Source organism: Mesoplodon mirus, assembly GCF_964341445.2.
Source record: "Mesoplodon mirus genome assembly, chromosome: 2".
Lineage (NCBI taxonomy): Eukaryota > Metazoa > Chordata > Mammalia > Artiodactyla > Ziphiidae > Mesoplodon > Mesoplodon mirus.
The window spans coordinates 126605129-126617230 of NC_138977.1; the positions used below are offsets into that span (position 1 = coordinate 126605129).

Genomic DNA, 12102 nt, shown 5'->3' on the forward strand with positions numbered 1-12102 from the left:
GGAAGCCCCAACTTTTTTTTTTTAATATAAATTTACTTATTTATTTGGCTGCGTTGGGTCTTCGTTGCTACACGTGGGCTTTCTCTAGTTGCGGCGAGTCGGGTCTACTCTTCGTTGCGGTTGCAGTGCGCTGGCTTCTCATTGCGGTGGCTTCTCTTGTTGTGGAGCACAGGCTCTAGGCACGCGGGCTTCAGTAGTTGTGGCACATGGGCTCAGAAATTGTGGCACGTGGGCTCAGAAGTTGTGGCCCGCGGGCTCTAGAACACAGGCTCAGTAGTTGTGGCGCACGGGCTTAGTCGCTCTGCGGCATGTGGGATCTTCCCGGACCAGGCCTCGAACCCGGGTCCCCTGCATTGGCAGGTGGATTCTTAACCACTGCGCCACCAGGGAAGTCCCTCCCTGCAACTTTATTTAGAAATAAGACTTTGGAACTAACAGACGAGCAGATAGAGACATTCTCATCAATCTGTACAATGCAATATTATGCAGCCCTTAAAGTTAGTTTTGATATTTAATTACGTGGAGAAATACTAAGACACTTTTAAGCAAAAATCTCAGGATACAAAACTGTGTACCTACGTTGTATTTAATATGTATGTGTACACTGGAAGACAGCCCGACCCAAAGTGGGTAGGAGGTTACAGATGATTTTAATTTTCCTATATATTCTTTTTTAGGCTTGTTTAAATTTTAATAAAAAAAAACAGCCATTACCTTTGTAACCATAAACAATGTTTTAAAAAAAGAAAAGCTTACACACAAACCAACCAAGGCCCGGTCTCTCTGGGAGCTCCGAGTTGGTGCAGATATTTTTTCAGGAAGGAGCAGAAATAAGTTCCCTTCCCCGGCGTTAACTCATGTGACCTGGAGGCTTTGCAGGCAGAAATGGGGTGTAGCTCCTTCCTGCCACCACACTTTTAAGCCCCTGCTGTGTGCCAGGCCCCTACTACATCCACTCTGTGTGGCTTGTTCGGGGGATGTGAGAATGGGATGGACAAGGCTCCCACCTCCATGAGGGGCATGGGCTGTCCTGGCAGCAGTGGATGTAAACGCGGACACAGCAACCGTGGCCACCTGCAGAGGGTGCGTGAGTGGAGTACGGATGGACCAAGGGAGAAAGGAGGCCGGGCTGAGGTTCAGGGAGGCCCGAGGGGGGAAGCAAGCGCTCTGGGCCCTGAAGTTATTACCCCTATTTAGTTATATTAAATTCTGCCAAAGGCCTGACCAGGTAGGATTATTGTTGGCCCTGTGTGCAGGTGGGAAAACTCTGAGCCTTGGGGAGGTCGAATTTGAATTAGAAAAGAGCAGGACCCTTGGGGTCCTTGGGGCGCTTGGTGACCTGTTACCTTGAGGGTGGCGCCTGTAGCTGTGGAAGCTGGGCGGGGCCGGCATGAATGAGACATCTCAGACACCCCGCGAGTGAGTGCAGGGTCGAGCCCCCAGCATGCAGCCCTGATCTTCACCCCACATCTAAGTTTCCCACTTGAGGGTCCCCGAGGAGAGCCCTGCCCCAAAGCCCTCGTTCTCCAGGCAGGTCCCACTGGGCTCTGGCCCCCCACTGTGCCCATGGCTGGGCCTGGCCACTGCCCACCCGCACAGAGAGGGGCCGATGCAGGTCGCATGGCAGCCCCTCTTCTCTCCCCTGCCTCTGAATAGAAGCCACCTGCAGACCCCCTCCTCGGAGAAGCCTCGTCTGGGTGCCCGGGGTTCCGAGGGACCCCATGGGAGCATCAGCTCATGGTGGGGTGTTTCCTGTCTGTTTCATGTCCTCCCCCTCCCAGTGGGGCTGTGAGCCCCCGTGATCGGCCCCAGGCCAAGCCCTGACCTGTGACTCCGGCACAGACGAAGGGGAGTGAGGGTCCGAGTGTGGACGCCAGCTCCTTCCTCCTGACCCTCCGCACGGCCCCTGCATCTCCGGAAATAACACTAACACTTCCCTCTTGGGAATCTGTCCACAGGCTCCTCCATCTGGCACCCGGCATGTCGACAGGCAGCCAGAACTGAAGACAAAAGCAAGGTGGGTGGAATTCAATCTCTTCCGACGCCTTTTCCCTGGCTTCTGCGCTATCATCACACGGTTAAGAGGACGCTGGCTGCGTCTGCAGGCTTGCCGGCCAGTCCTACCAAGCTATGGGGCAGGTGGCCCGAGGCCTGGCGGTGTTGAGGTGTAAACAGGTAGATCAGCTGCTGGGTGGGACCAGGGGCCTTCCCGCACTGGCCCTGCCAACCTCTTCCTTTGTTCAGTGGATGCTGATGGCTGCAAAAGTTTTGGGACAATGGCAAAGTTAGCGGGTCTCCAAACAGTCCCAAGACCATCCATACTTCTGACGCCAACGGCTAGTTCAAGGGGTCCTCACAGCTACCCGCAGTTTCATTAATGTATCTGAAGGACTCACAGAACTGTTACAGCCCCGGTTACAGTTTATCCCTGAAGGGGGCTGGGGGAGATACAGAGTGAAATCAGCCCAGCATGGGACAGGGTCCAGGAGGGGTCCGGACACACGGTACCATCATCTTCTCCCCATGGAGTCCAGACTCGGCCCCTGCCAGTGACAGGTGACAGCGCACACGGAGTATCGCCAACCAGGGAAGCTCCGGGGCCAGAGACCTTATCGGTGCTCCATTAACTGATTGATTGGTTGGTTGGTTGACTGATTGGTTGCCATGTGGTTGATTTCACTCTCCAGGTGACATGACCCAAGACCACCAGAATCGTAGGGTTGGTCTTTCTGGCATGGCCAGCCCCACTCTAAGAATTTTGGGTGCAGTTAGCCCCCTCCCTAAACAGAGACATCCTATCGGGTATGATCACCTTCCAGAAACTAGGGCAAGACCTCCCTCTGGGCCAGGCTAGACCACCCTCTAGGCCAGGCCAAATTCCTTGCCCCTCAGGGGGCCTGTGCTGGGCACCAGGCTGCAGGTGCAGTGTGAGAAAGGAGGCCTGCATGCCCCTGACCCTTCCGGGGCTGGCGTCCCAGAGAGAGGCAGAAATCAACGTCTCAACAAGCAGATAATGCAGCAGTGGTTGGCAGGGCAGGAGAGTGGGGGAAGGACCGACTTTACCTGGGACGGTTGGGATGGGGGGGGTGGAGGCGGTCCTCCAGAGGAAATGAGCAGAAGCTGAGCCAGAAGATGAGACGGTGCCAGCCCTGAAGAGAGGGAGAGGGAGTGCAGTTCCAGGCAGGGTGGGGGTTCGTGCAAAGGCCCTAGGGCAGGAACAGGGCAAGCTCCCTTTGGCTTGGGTGGCGGTGTGGTGAGCAGGGGAGGGGTCCCGCTGCCCCTGGGCTGCCGCACCTCCATCCTCACTGCTCCCTTTCTCCCCTGCACCTTTGCAAACGCGTTCCTTCCGCCGGAGATGCCCTCTCGTGCCCTTGCATCATGCATCCTGGCAAACTCCTTTGGATTTTAAGAGTCACCCAGAATGTCAGCCCCTGAAGACCTTGCCAACTCCTGCTCCTGCCCCACGTCCTCAACTCACACCCTGCAGGCAGCTCCCTCTTCCCTAAAAGCCTGGAGGAAAGGCTCCAGTCTCTCCGTCCTGAATTCCCGGCTCCCACACGAGTCCTGGCGGGTGACACACTCAAGCGTTTGCGTGTTGAAGGAAGGAAGTGAATCCAGGTGAACTGCAGCCCAGGGGACCACAGGCCCTCGAGGGGAGGCATGTCAGCCAGCTTCGCTCTGTCAGCACTACCAGGCCCTGTGCCAGGGAGCCCCCCACACCTGCAGGACCCCCACTGGGAGCCACGCCCTGCAGGGCCCCAGGGTAGTGCAAGTGGTCCACGGGCGGCGTGGGGGGTGTGACCCACAGGACTCCTGGCCCAGCCTCAGGACGCCAGCAACCCCTGGCTTTCCACTCTGTCCCCCATGCGTGGTGTCCCAGGCATGCCAACCCTTTTAAAGCCACCAAGCAGGCTACGGATGAGCCGGATGGCGGTGAGCCCTTGAAGACCCTGGCTACTCAAAAGCCGCATGGCAGCGTGTCTGCATCCATGTTTGGGAGATGGACAGGGAAACTGCTGCAGGGGGCGGGGGGACCCACGGGGTTGCTACCGTGCCTGGGTGTGGTGTGCAGAGTGACGCTGGGATCACTGCAGAGTTCAGACCCAGCCTTCTCAGACCCAGGCCCGAGGGATACCCAGAATTCCTTTCGGGGGTGAGGGGCTCGCTCTGCTAGTGGTAGATCTGGGTCAAGAAGCCGAGGTGACCGGGGTCCCTGGGTGGAGGCGGGGAGGGGCTGAGAGGAGCAGAGGCTGGAGAGTCAGGCAGGTCCCCCGGGAAGAGCGTGGGAGGTCGGCCGATCCGGGGGCCTCGGTGGCTCCCTGCGACTCTCCGGCAGCTGTGTTTGGCAGGAGGGACCGTTGCCCAGAGGAATTCTGCTCCAGGAGGAAAGGGGCAGAGCTCTGCTGCTGGGCGTACTTTGCTCTTACTGTTGACGCTGGTTCTGTTCGTTGAGTCCTTCAATAATACCTTGCACTGTGGGAGCGAGGGGTCCCCCCACCCTTGGCTGTGGGGGGTGAGCAGAGCCAGAGCAGAAACCTGTCCCCAGACCTAGCAGACACTGCGGGGGCTCAGGGCTTGGGAGTTCCTGGTGGGGCTGGATGGAGACCCACCTCATGAACTTTGGCCCAGAAGACCTGATGGGGGCATGGGCTGGTGGAGGGGACCCTCCTCGTATCGGGCCCTCGGGCTGGGTGGGACCCAGCCCAATTCAGCACACTCTTGCCAAGCCCGTTCTGAAAGAACTGAACAGAGGGACACCCTCACAGTTTCTTCAGCAGTTGATTTCAGTGGGTTTGGAAGCCGCTGCTTCTTGGGCATCTGCCCCTTCGTGATTCATTCATGGCTCTCGGCTTGCGGCACCGAGGTGACTAAATCTCAAGCCCTGCTGTTCCTGATAGAGGCAGGAACAGGTGGACTTAGGGGCACGTTACGTCCGAGGGCCGTGGGGACCATCCTGCTACCCCTGGTGTGTCATGGCGACCTGGGGAAAGGTGGCCCTGAGCCGGGGTGGGAGGGCTTCGCGGAAGAGCTGGGTGCCCTGGGTCCTCTGTGTCCCCAGAGCCTCCCCTGACCAGGTCAGTGTGCCCAGCACCAGCCCCTGGATTCTAGACCCGCTGTTGAGCTGGCCTCGGGGCCTGCAGGGAGCCCAGGCCTGGTGGCAGCAGCCACCTCTGCTCCCAGCCTGGAGGCCACTGGCCCAGCAGAAGCGAGGCCCTCTGAATGCTGCATGCTGGCAGGGAGGAAGGGAAGGCTTGTTGCCCCAGGGGCTGGTCATTGCCCTGGAGCTGGCTTCTTGGGCTTGTTTCCACAGATGCTTTGGGAACGTTTGGGGCAGAGGCCAGCAGCCTGACAACAGCTGCCGTTCGTGTCCTGGGACAGGATCCAGGCCCCAGTCATGCCCTGCTTGTCCCTTGTTTCACCCTCCCCGGGTCCCAGCCCCACCTCTGCCCCTCAGAGCTTCTTCTGTCTCACCCGGGAAATGAGAATAAACTCTGGGCCTGGTGGGCCGGGCAGTGAGTGGGCACGTCAGTGGGTGGACAAGGCAGTGAGGGGGTGTGGCAGTGAGTGGACAGGGCAGTCGTGGGCGGGGCAGTGAGGGGGTGTGGCAGTGAGTGGACAGGGCAGTGGTGGGCGGGGCAGTGAGTGGGCAGGACAGTGAGTGGACAGGGCAGTGGTGGGCAGGGCAGTGTGTGGACAGGGCAGTGGTGGGCAGGGCAGTGAGCAGGACAGTAGGTGGACAGGGCAGTGGGTGGATGCAGAAGTGGTGGGCGGGGCAGTGGGTGGGCGGGGCAGTGAGGGGGTGTGGCAGTGAGTGGATGGGGCAGTGGGTGGACAGGGCAGTGTGTGGGCAGGGCAGTGTGTGGACAGGGCAGTGGGTGGGCAGGGCAGTGATGGGTGGGGTAGTGAGGGGTGTGGCAGTGAGTGGATGGGGCAGTAGGTGGATGGGGCAGTGTGTGGACAGGGCAGTGGTGGGCTGGGCAGTGGGTGGGCGGGGCAGTGAGGGGGTGTGGCAGTGGATGGACAGGGCAGTGGGTGGGTGGGGCAGTGAGTGGACAGGGCAGTGGTGGGTGGGGCAGTGGGTGGGCGGGGCAGTGAGGGGTGTGACAGTGAGTGGACAGGGTAGTGAGTGGACAGGGCAGCGGGTGGGCCGGGCAGTGGGCGGGCCGGGCAGTGGGTGGATAGGGCAGTGGGTGGATGGGACAGGCACAGATGGTTTTCCCTGGGCACTCATGTCCCCTTGGAGATAGTTCTCCCAGCCAGCTGACTGCTCCCTGCCCAGGCGGCAGATAGAAAGCTGTACTTTTCTGTATTGTTCGCTGCCTGCAAGGTAGCTAATGCGCATGAACCAGCCAGACCCGGTCAGCTCCAGGTCAGCCCAGCGGGGTCTGCTCAGGGGCCGTCAGCCCCTGAGAAGTGCAGCAGAGGTGGCGTCACTAACTCCCCTGAGTCTGGCCTGTGGGTGGAGACAGCTCCACTGTTATGTGAGAGCTAACTTGCTCATCTGGAGGGCTGCTCAGCAGTCATCTAACTAGTGCCCCTCACGCCAGGCCCAGTGGGCTCCAGGACCCCCGGGAGCCAGCTCCATCTCTGCATCCAACAACAGGGGCCAGCACCGGAGTCCATGCCAGGCCGAGCCAGGAGGGGGAGGGCAGTCCTTCCTCACTGCCTGGAAGGCCTCCCTGACTGCGTGCTCCCCCGGGAGATGGGTGCCCCCCCGGACAAGGACGTGCGTCTGCTGAGCGTGCCCAGGGAAAACCCGTCGGAAGGCTGTGGTCCTAACTGCTCGTCCCCAGTGCATCGTTGGGCAGTGGATCACATGGCCATTCAACACACAGCCACTGAGCACCTGCTGTGTCCCTTCTGGGCTGGGTACCGGGAACACAGAGGTGAATAAGACCAGCGGGTCCCTGCCCTACAGGAGGGCCCACGTCATCTGGCAGGGGAGACAGATGGGCAGGCTCCAGGGTGCAGGATGCTTGCCTCTGACAGGGGGAGGGATGGGCCCAGCTTCCCGGAGCTGAGACTTGGCAGGTGTGCGGGAGAGTGGGTCACAGGGCCCAGCCCTGTTCTGGCTCTGGGTCCCAAGCCAGAGGAGCCACGATCTGCTGGGGATTGCATGAGGGTTTCAGAGCCATGGCAGGGGCGGCCCCGTGTCAGCTGAGTAGCTGAGAGGAGCTCCTTGCATGGAGAAGGTGGCCGGGGACAGCCGGGCGGGCTCCTGCTCTGGTGGCAGCAGAGGAAGCCTGGACTGACCGGACTGGTCCCCCAGGCTGCGGGTCTCCACGGTTACCGTTTCAAGAGCCCATGTCCTTCCCCACCCCCACCCCCAACCCGGTGCACAGAGGTCCGGGCTGCTTACCGCAGGGGGACCTGGGAGGAAGCAAGAGCCCCTGCACTGACTGTGAGGCTGCTGAGCAGGGAGAAGACAGGCTTGTTGAGATGGTCCCGGAGGCCCAAACGCAAGGACGGGATGACTGAGCATGAGTGAGAACATTTTAGTGGAATTCGCAGTGGCCGCCGGTGTGGGAGAGCAAGCCTTGGTGTTGGACTCTGCCTCTGCCCAGCTGTGTGACCTTGGGCAAATCACTAGCCCTCTCTGAGCCTCAGCCCCTAGGCTTTAAGTTGGAGATGAGTGGATGCTGACCCCTCACGCAGTGTCCATGCAGCTTGTGTGCGACCTTAATGAGAACCAGGCGCCCCCGTCACTGTTGTAGGACGACGCTTCCCGGGACCAGGCTGAGCGGTGGGGACAGGGCTGGGTGAGCTGCCTGGCCCTTTGCTGGTGTGAACAAGGCCCTGGAGAACACAACTGGGTATTGGGTTTGATTGTGAGGCTCTTGGAACGAATTGGAGTCAGGGTAGGGAGAAAGTGAGAGAAAGCCCAGGTCTCCTGACTCTGGGAGAATCACTTGGACTCGGCCCCCTCGTGTCTGGGCTCCCTGACCTGTGGGACGCGGGGACACCCTGGCCCTCTCCGGGGCTGGGAACCGGGCACAGGGAGGGGAGCACCGTGCAGCCACCCACCTGCCTGCTCGCGACCCTGAAACATGCCGGAGCAAACCCAGGCACCCGCTGCCGCTCAAAGAGCCCAAGCCCCCTTCCATCGGGGTCATGGTGACAGTAAGCCGGTGCCGCCCCACCTGTGCCAGGAAGTGTCCCTCTTGGTCTGGGGGACAGTTCTTGTGCCACTGCTGCAGCTCTCAGCTTAGGGGCACTTTTCTTTTAAAACAACCAATGTTTGTCGGTTTTGCAAAGAAGGGGCTTCCTGCCGTGAGCTGGAATAAACTGAACTGAAATAAAAGTAAGGATGATTCACCAGTGCCAAGCCCCTAACAGGCTGTGCCTAAGTCCTCAGAAACAGAAAGCACCTTTCAAGCAGGTTTTTCCATTTCATAGAGAAGGAAGCTGAGAGTCAAAGTTTTCTTTCAAATGTATTAAATGTGTATTACATCATTTTTGCCTAGTACAATAGGCAACCTGGCCACAGGGACAGTGATAAAACAGACCCAGTGTTACTGGCCCCCAATGGTGCATCTCCTTTGCAATAACACTTGACGTTGTGTTTTACTGGGGGTGGCTGAGCCTCAGGGGTCTGGCTGAGCTCCTTAAGGGACCCCAGCCCCTGCCTCCGAGGGGCCCGGGGAAGCAGGGCAGGCCTCAAGAGGATGCCAGGGTGATAACTGGGGCAAGGAGAGGGGATGGACCAGCTGGACGAGTGACCGAGAGCAGAGATGACCACAGAGCATCACGCCCTCTCCCTCTTCTCTTTTCCTTCTAGATGCAGAACCAGGCTCCCAATCAGGTTTACCCAGGCACCACCCCCTATGCCTTTCAGGTTTGTCCCTCCCACTACCGTGTCGACCTCACACCTGGTCCTGGTGTTGTCCCGTTCTCGCTGGTGTTGTGCTGAGTGTAGCCAGAGCTGGGGGTCATCCACTTGGCGGGGGTCCATGATGGGTGTTAGTGTCCTGGGGCTGCCATACAAAATGCCACAGACTTGGGAATCTTAAACAGCAGAAATGTATTTTCTCACAGTCCTGGAGGCTGGACGTCCAAGATCAAGTTGTGGGCAAGTTGGTTTCTCCTGAGGCCTCTCCTGGGCGTGTAGAGGGCCGTCTTCTCCCTGTGTCCTCACATGTCATCCCTCTGTGCACGTCTGTGTCCTAGTCTCCTGTTCTTATAAGGACACCAGTCAGATTGGATCCAGGCCTGTCCTAAAGACTCCGTTTAAACCTAATTGCATCCTTAAATGCCCTATACCTCCAAATACAACCACATTCTGGGGTACTGGGGTGTTGACTTCAACATATGTGTTTTGGAGGGTTGCAATTCAGTTCATAATGCGGCCCCTCCCAGGCTGCTGACACCACTGCAGTGGGTGTGGACCACTGAGAGGGGCTGGACAGAATTCCAGGGGGTGGGAGGAAGGGGCCTGCTTAGAAAACAAGAGAGGAGCCGTGCGTGGGTAGGGAGAGGGGGGCCCTTTGTGAAGATGTGTCCCGTTTAGACGGGGCAAGTGGGAGGTGTGGAGAGTTAGGTACGTGGGTGGTCCCAGCAGGGTTGAGGGCTGGACCAGGAGAGGGTCCAGGAGCTACCCGGTCACGCCTGACAGGTGGGGATGGACACAGATGCAGCGAGCGGGGTGGGAGCTGGAGAAAGGCAGGGTCCTTGCAGTGATGGGGGGCCTGACGCGGGGGAGTGGAGGAGATGGACAGTCATCTCAGGGATGTCACCTCGGGGATGCAGGAGTCACGGTCGGAACTGAGAGAGGAGGGGCGGGGGGATGGTTACAAAGCCTCAGTGGGCACGCGAGGAGCAGGTCACAGACGTGACGGCCGCCGAGTCAGACAACAGAGGTGGGGCTGGCGGAACGAGCTGCAGTGCATCCCCCGTAATCGACACGGAGAATAAGGTCTCTGGGCATCACAATTCTGCCTTTGCTGTTGGAGCGCGCAGAAACACGGAAACTGCATCGCTTGCTCTCATCCTCCGGAAAACAGATAATTTTGACGCCGTGAAAGCTTGGTGATCACGGGAGCGATTCCGGCCGGCGCTGAAAGCGTGGCTGCTTTGCTTGCAGCCAGGGTCACCTGCTGTGTCTTCTGATTACAGCTGTGCTGTCGTGCATTCAAGCCTGCATGTTTATTTTAAGAATTCTTTCAACCTGCAAATAAAGAGTATCTCGTGAGCCGGCATTTCTGTTGGAGTGTAATTGCCTCTGAGAGGTTCTCCGCGTGGACAGTGCTTCAGCCTCCTCCTGTCTCCTCTCCTAGGAAACCAGAACCTCTTCAGAGAGCATCATTTCCGTCCCTGCTTCCAGCACCTCAGGGTCTCCAAGCCGCGTGATATATGTAAGTTGGATTCTCTCTGTGGAGAGTGGGGAGGGGCCCCGGGGCCTGGGGTCGTTGCTGAGTGTGCCCTCGGAGCGGGGGGCTGGGGCCAGCACCCCTCCCCCGGAGACCACGGGAGAGATTGGTGCAGACCGTGAGACCAGGTCGGAGCCTCCAGTGTGGATGTGTTGTGTGACCACGGCCGCCCCGTGATGTGGTGACAGGTGCACAGAGAGGTGTGCTCACAGCTGTGGTTACAGAGGTGTCAGTGAGTCACATCCGCATCCCCACAGCCAGGACTCACCTGCGTAAATAACACTCGGGCACGTGTCCCAAATAACGGTGCAGATCTGTGCCCGTTGCTGTGGAAAGTTCCTAATGTGTTTTTAGAAGAAGCATGTGAAGGGTAATATATGTTATGTGATCCCATTTTCGTTTGTGTGTGTATGTATTTGTGTGCATATGTATGTACAGGTGTGTGTGTGTACGCATATGTGTATATGTGCACGTGTGTGTGCGTGCGTGTGTATTATGGGTATGGATATTTGTGTGTGTATGTGTGTACATGCACATACAAGTCTAAAAATGATTGGGAACATTTTAACGAATAGTTAATAACGGTTACCTCTGGGTCGTGGGATTAGAAGTGGAAGGTGATGGTTGTAATTATTTGCTAGCTTACTTGTCTAAGTGGCAAACTTCATTGTCTGGGAAAGAGCCTGTGCAGGGTGGGAGAGGGGAAGGGGGCAAGCCCTGGACTGGGTGTCTTGGCCCAGCTGCACACCCGAAGGACAGCTGGTGACTTGGGACAAGTCGCCTCTCTCTTCCCCCCACCGCCACCCGGCCAGGGCCTCATTTTTCTCTCACACGATGGAGATGGGATTCGCTCTTCTCAACACTGCTTTTCACTCCCCAAACTCTCATTCTAGTTGGGCTAGGGCCATTCCTGACCCTAATTCCGATGGGTGATAATAACAAGGGTTCTAGTCCGGAGGGTAAATCGCAGGATGACCCTTTGCAGATGCAAACCCGGAGGCTCAGAAAGGCAGCATGAAGTCACCAGGCAGCTGTGTGCCCTTGGGCGAGATGTTAGCCTCTCTGAGCCTCTGGGAGCTCACCTGTACCTGGGGACCCACAGTGCCTGCTGCCCAGGGCCACTGAGGTACTGAGTGGGAGGCCCCAGGCACAGCCCTGAGCCCAGAGGGAGGACAGGAAACACTCGCTCGCTGAGGTTACTGTTAGGACATCTGTGCTCGTTTGCCGGGGCCACCGTGAAGTACCGTAGACCAGGGGGCTTCAACCACAGAAATGTATCTTCTCACCGTCCTGGAGGCTGGGAGTCTTGAGTCAAGGTGTCTGGAGGGTTGGTTCCCTCCGAGACCTCTCTCCTGGACGTGTAGACGGCCGTCTTCTCCCTGTGTCCTCACGTGGTCATCCCTCTGTGCACATCTGTGTCCTAATCTCCTCTTCTCAGAAGGACACTGGGCGTCCTGGATCAGATCCCACCCTAATGACCCCTTTTTACCTTAATCACCACTTTAAAGGCCCATATCACCAAATGTAGTCACTTCTGTGGTGCTGGGGCTAGTGGTTCAACATAGAAATTTGGGGGGACACGATTTAGCCCCTAATACCATCATCATCATGAATAATAATAATAATGACTATTATTATTTAAATGAGATAGTATTTGTGAAGCACTCGGCATGCGACTAGGCATGGTCGTGTCCCCAGACTGCAGCTACTGCTGGTAAACTGCTCATTAAACATG

At 58.1% G+C, this 12102-nt stretch overlaps 1 protein-coding gene across 1 annotated transcript in view; it reads left to right on the forward strand.

Annotated features, from left to right (window-relative positions):
- The window catches only part of ABLIM2 (actin binding LIM protein family member 2), a 154866-nt gene that overhangs the window by 81147 nt on the left and 61617 nt on the right, over positions 1–12102 (forward strand). Inside the window, exons 8-9 of the mRNA XM_082633098.1 lie at positions 1959–2017; positions 10275–10352. Of these exons, the coding sequence (XP_082489224.1) occupies positions 1959–2017; positions 10275–10352 (137 nt within the window). The remainder of the gene's footprint in view (positions 1–1958; positions 2018–10274; positions 10353–12102) is intronic.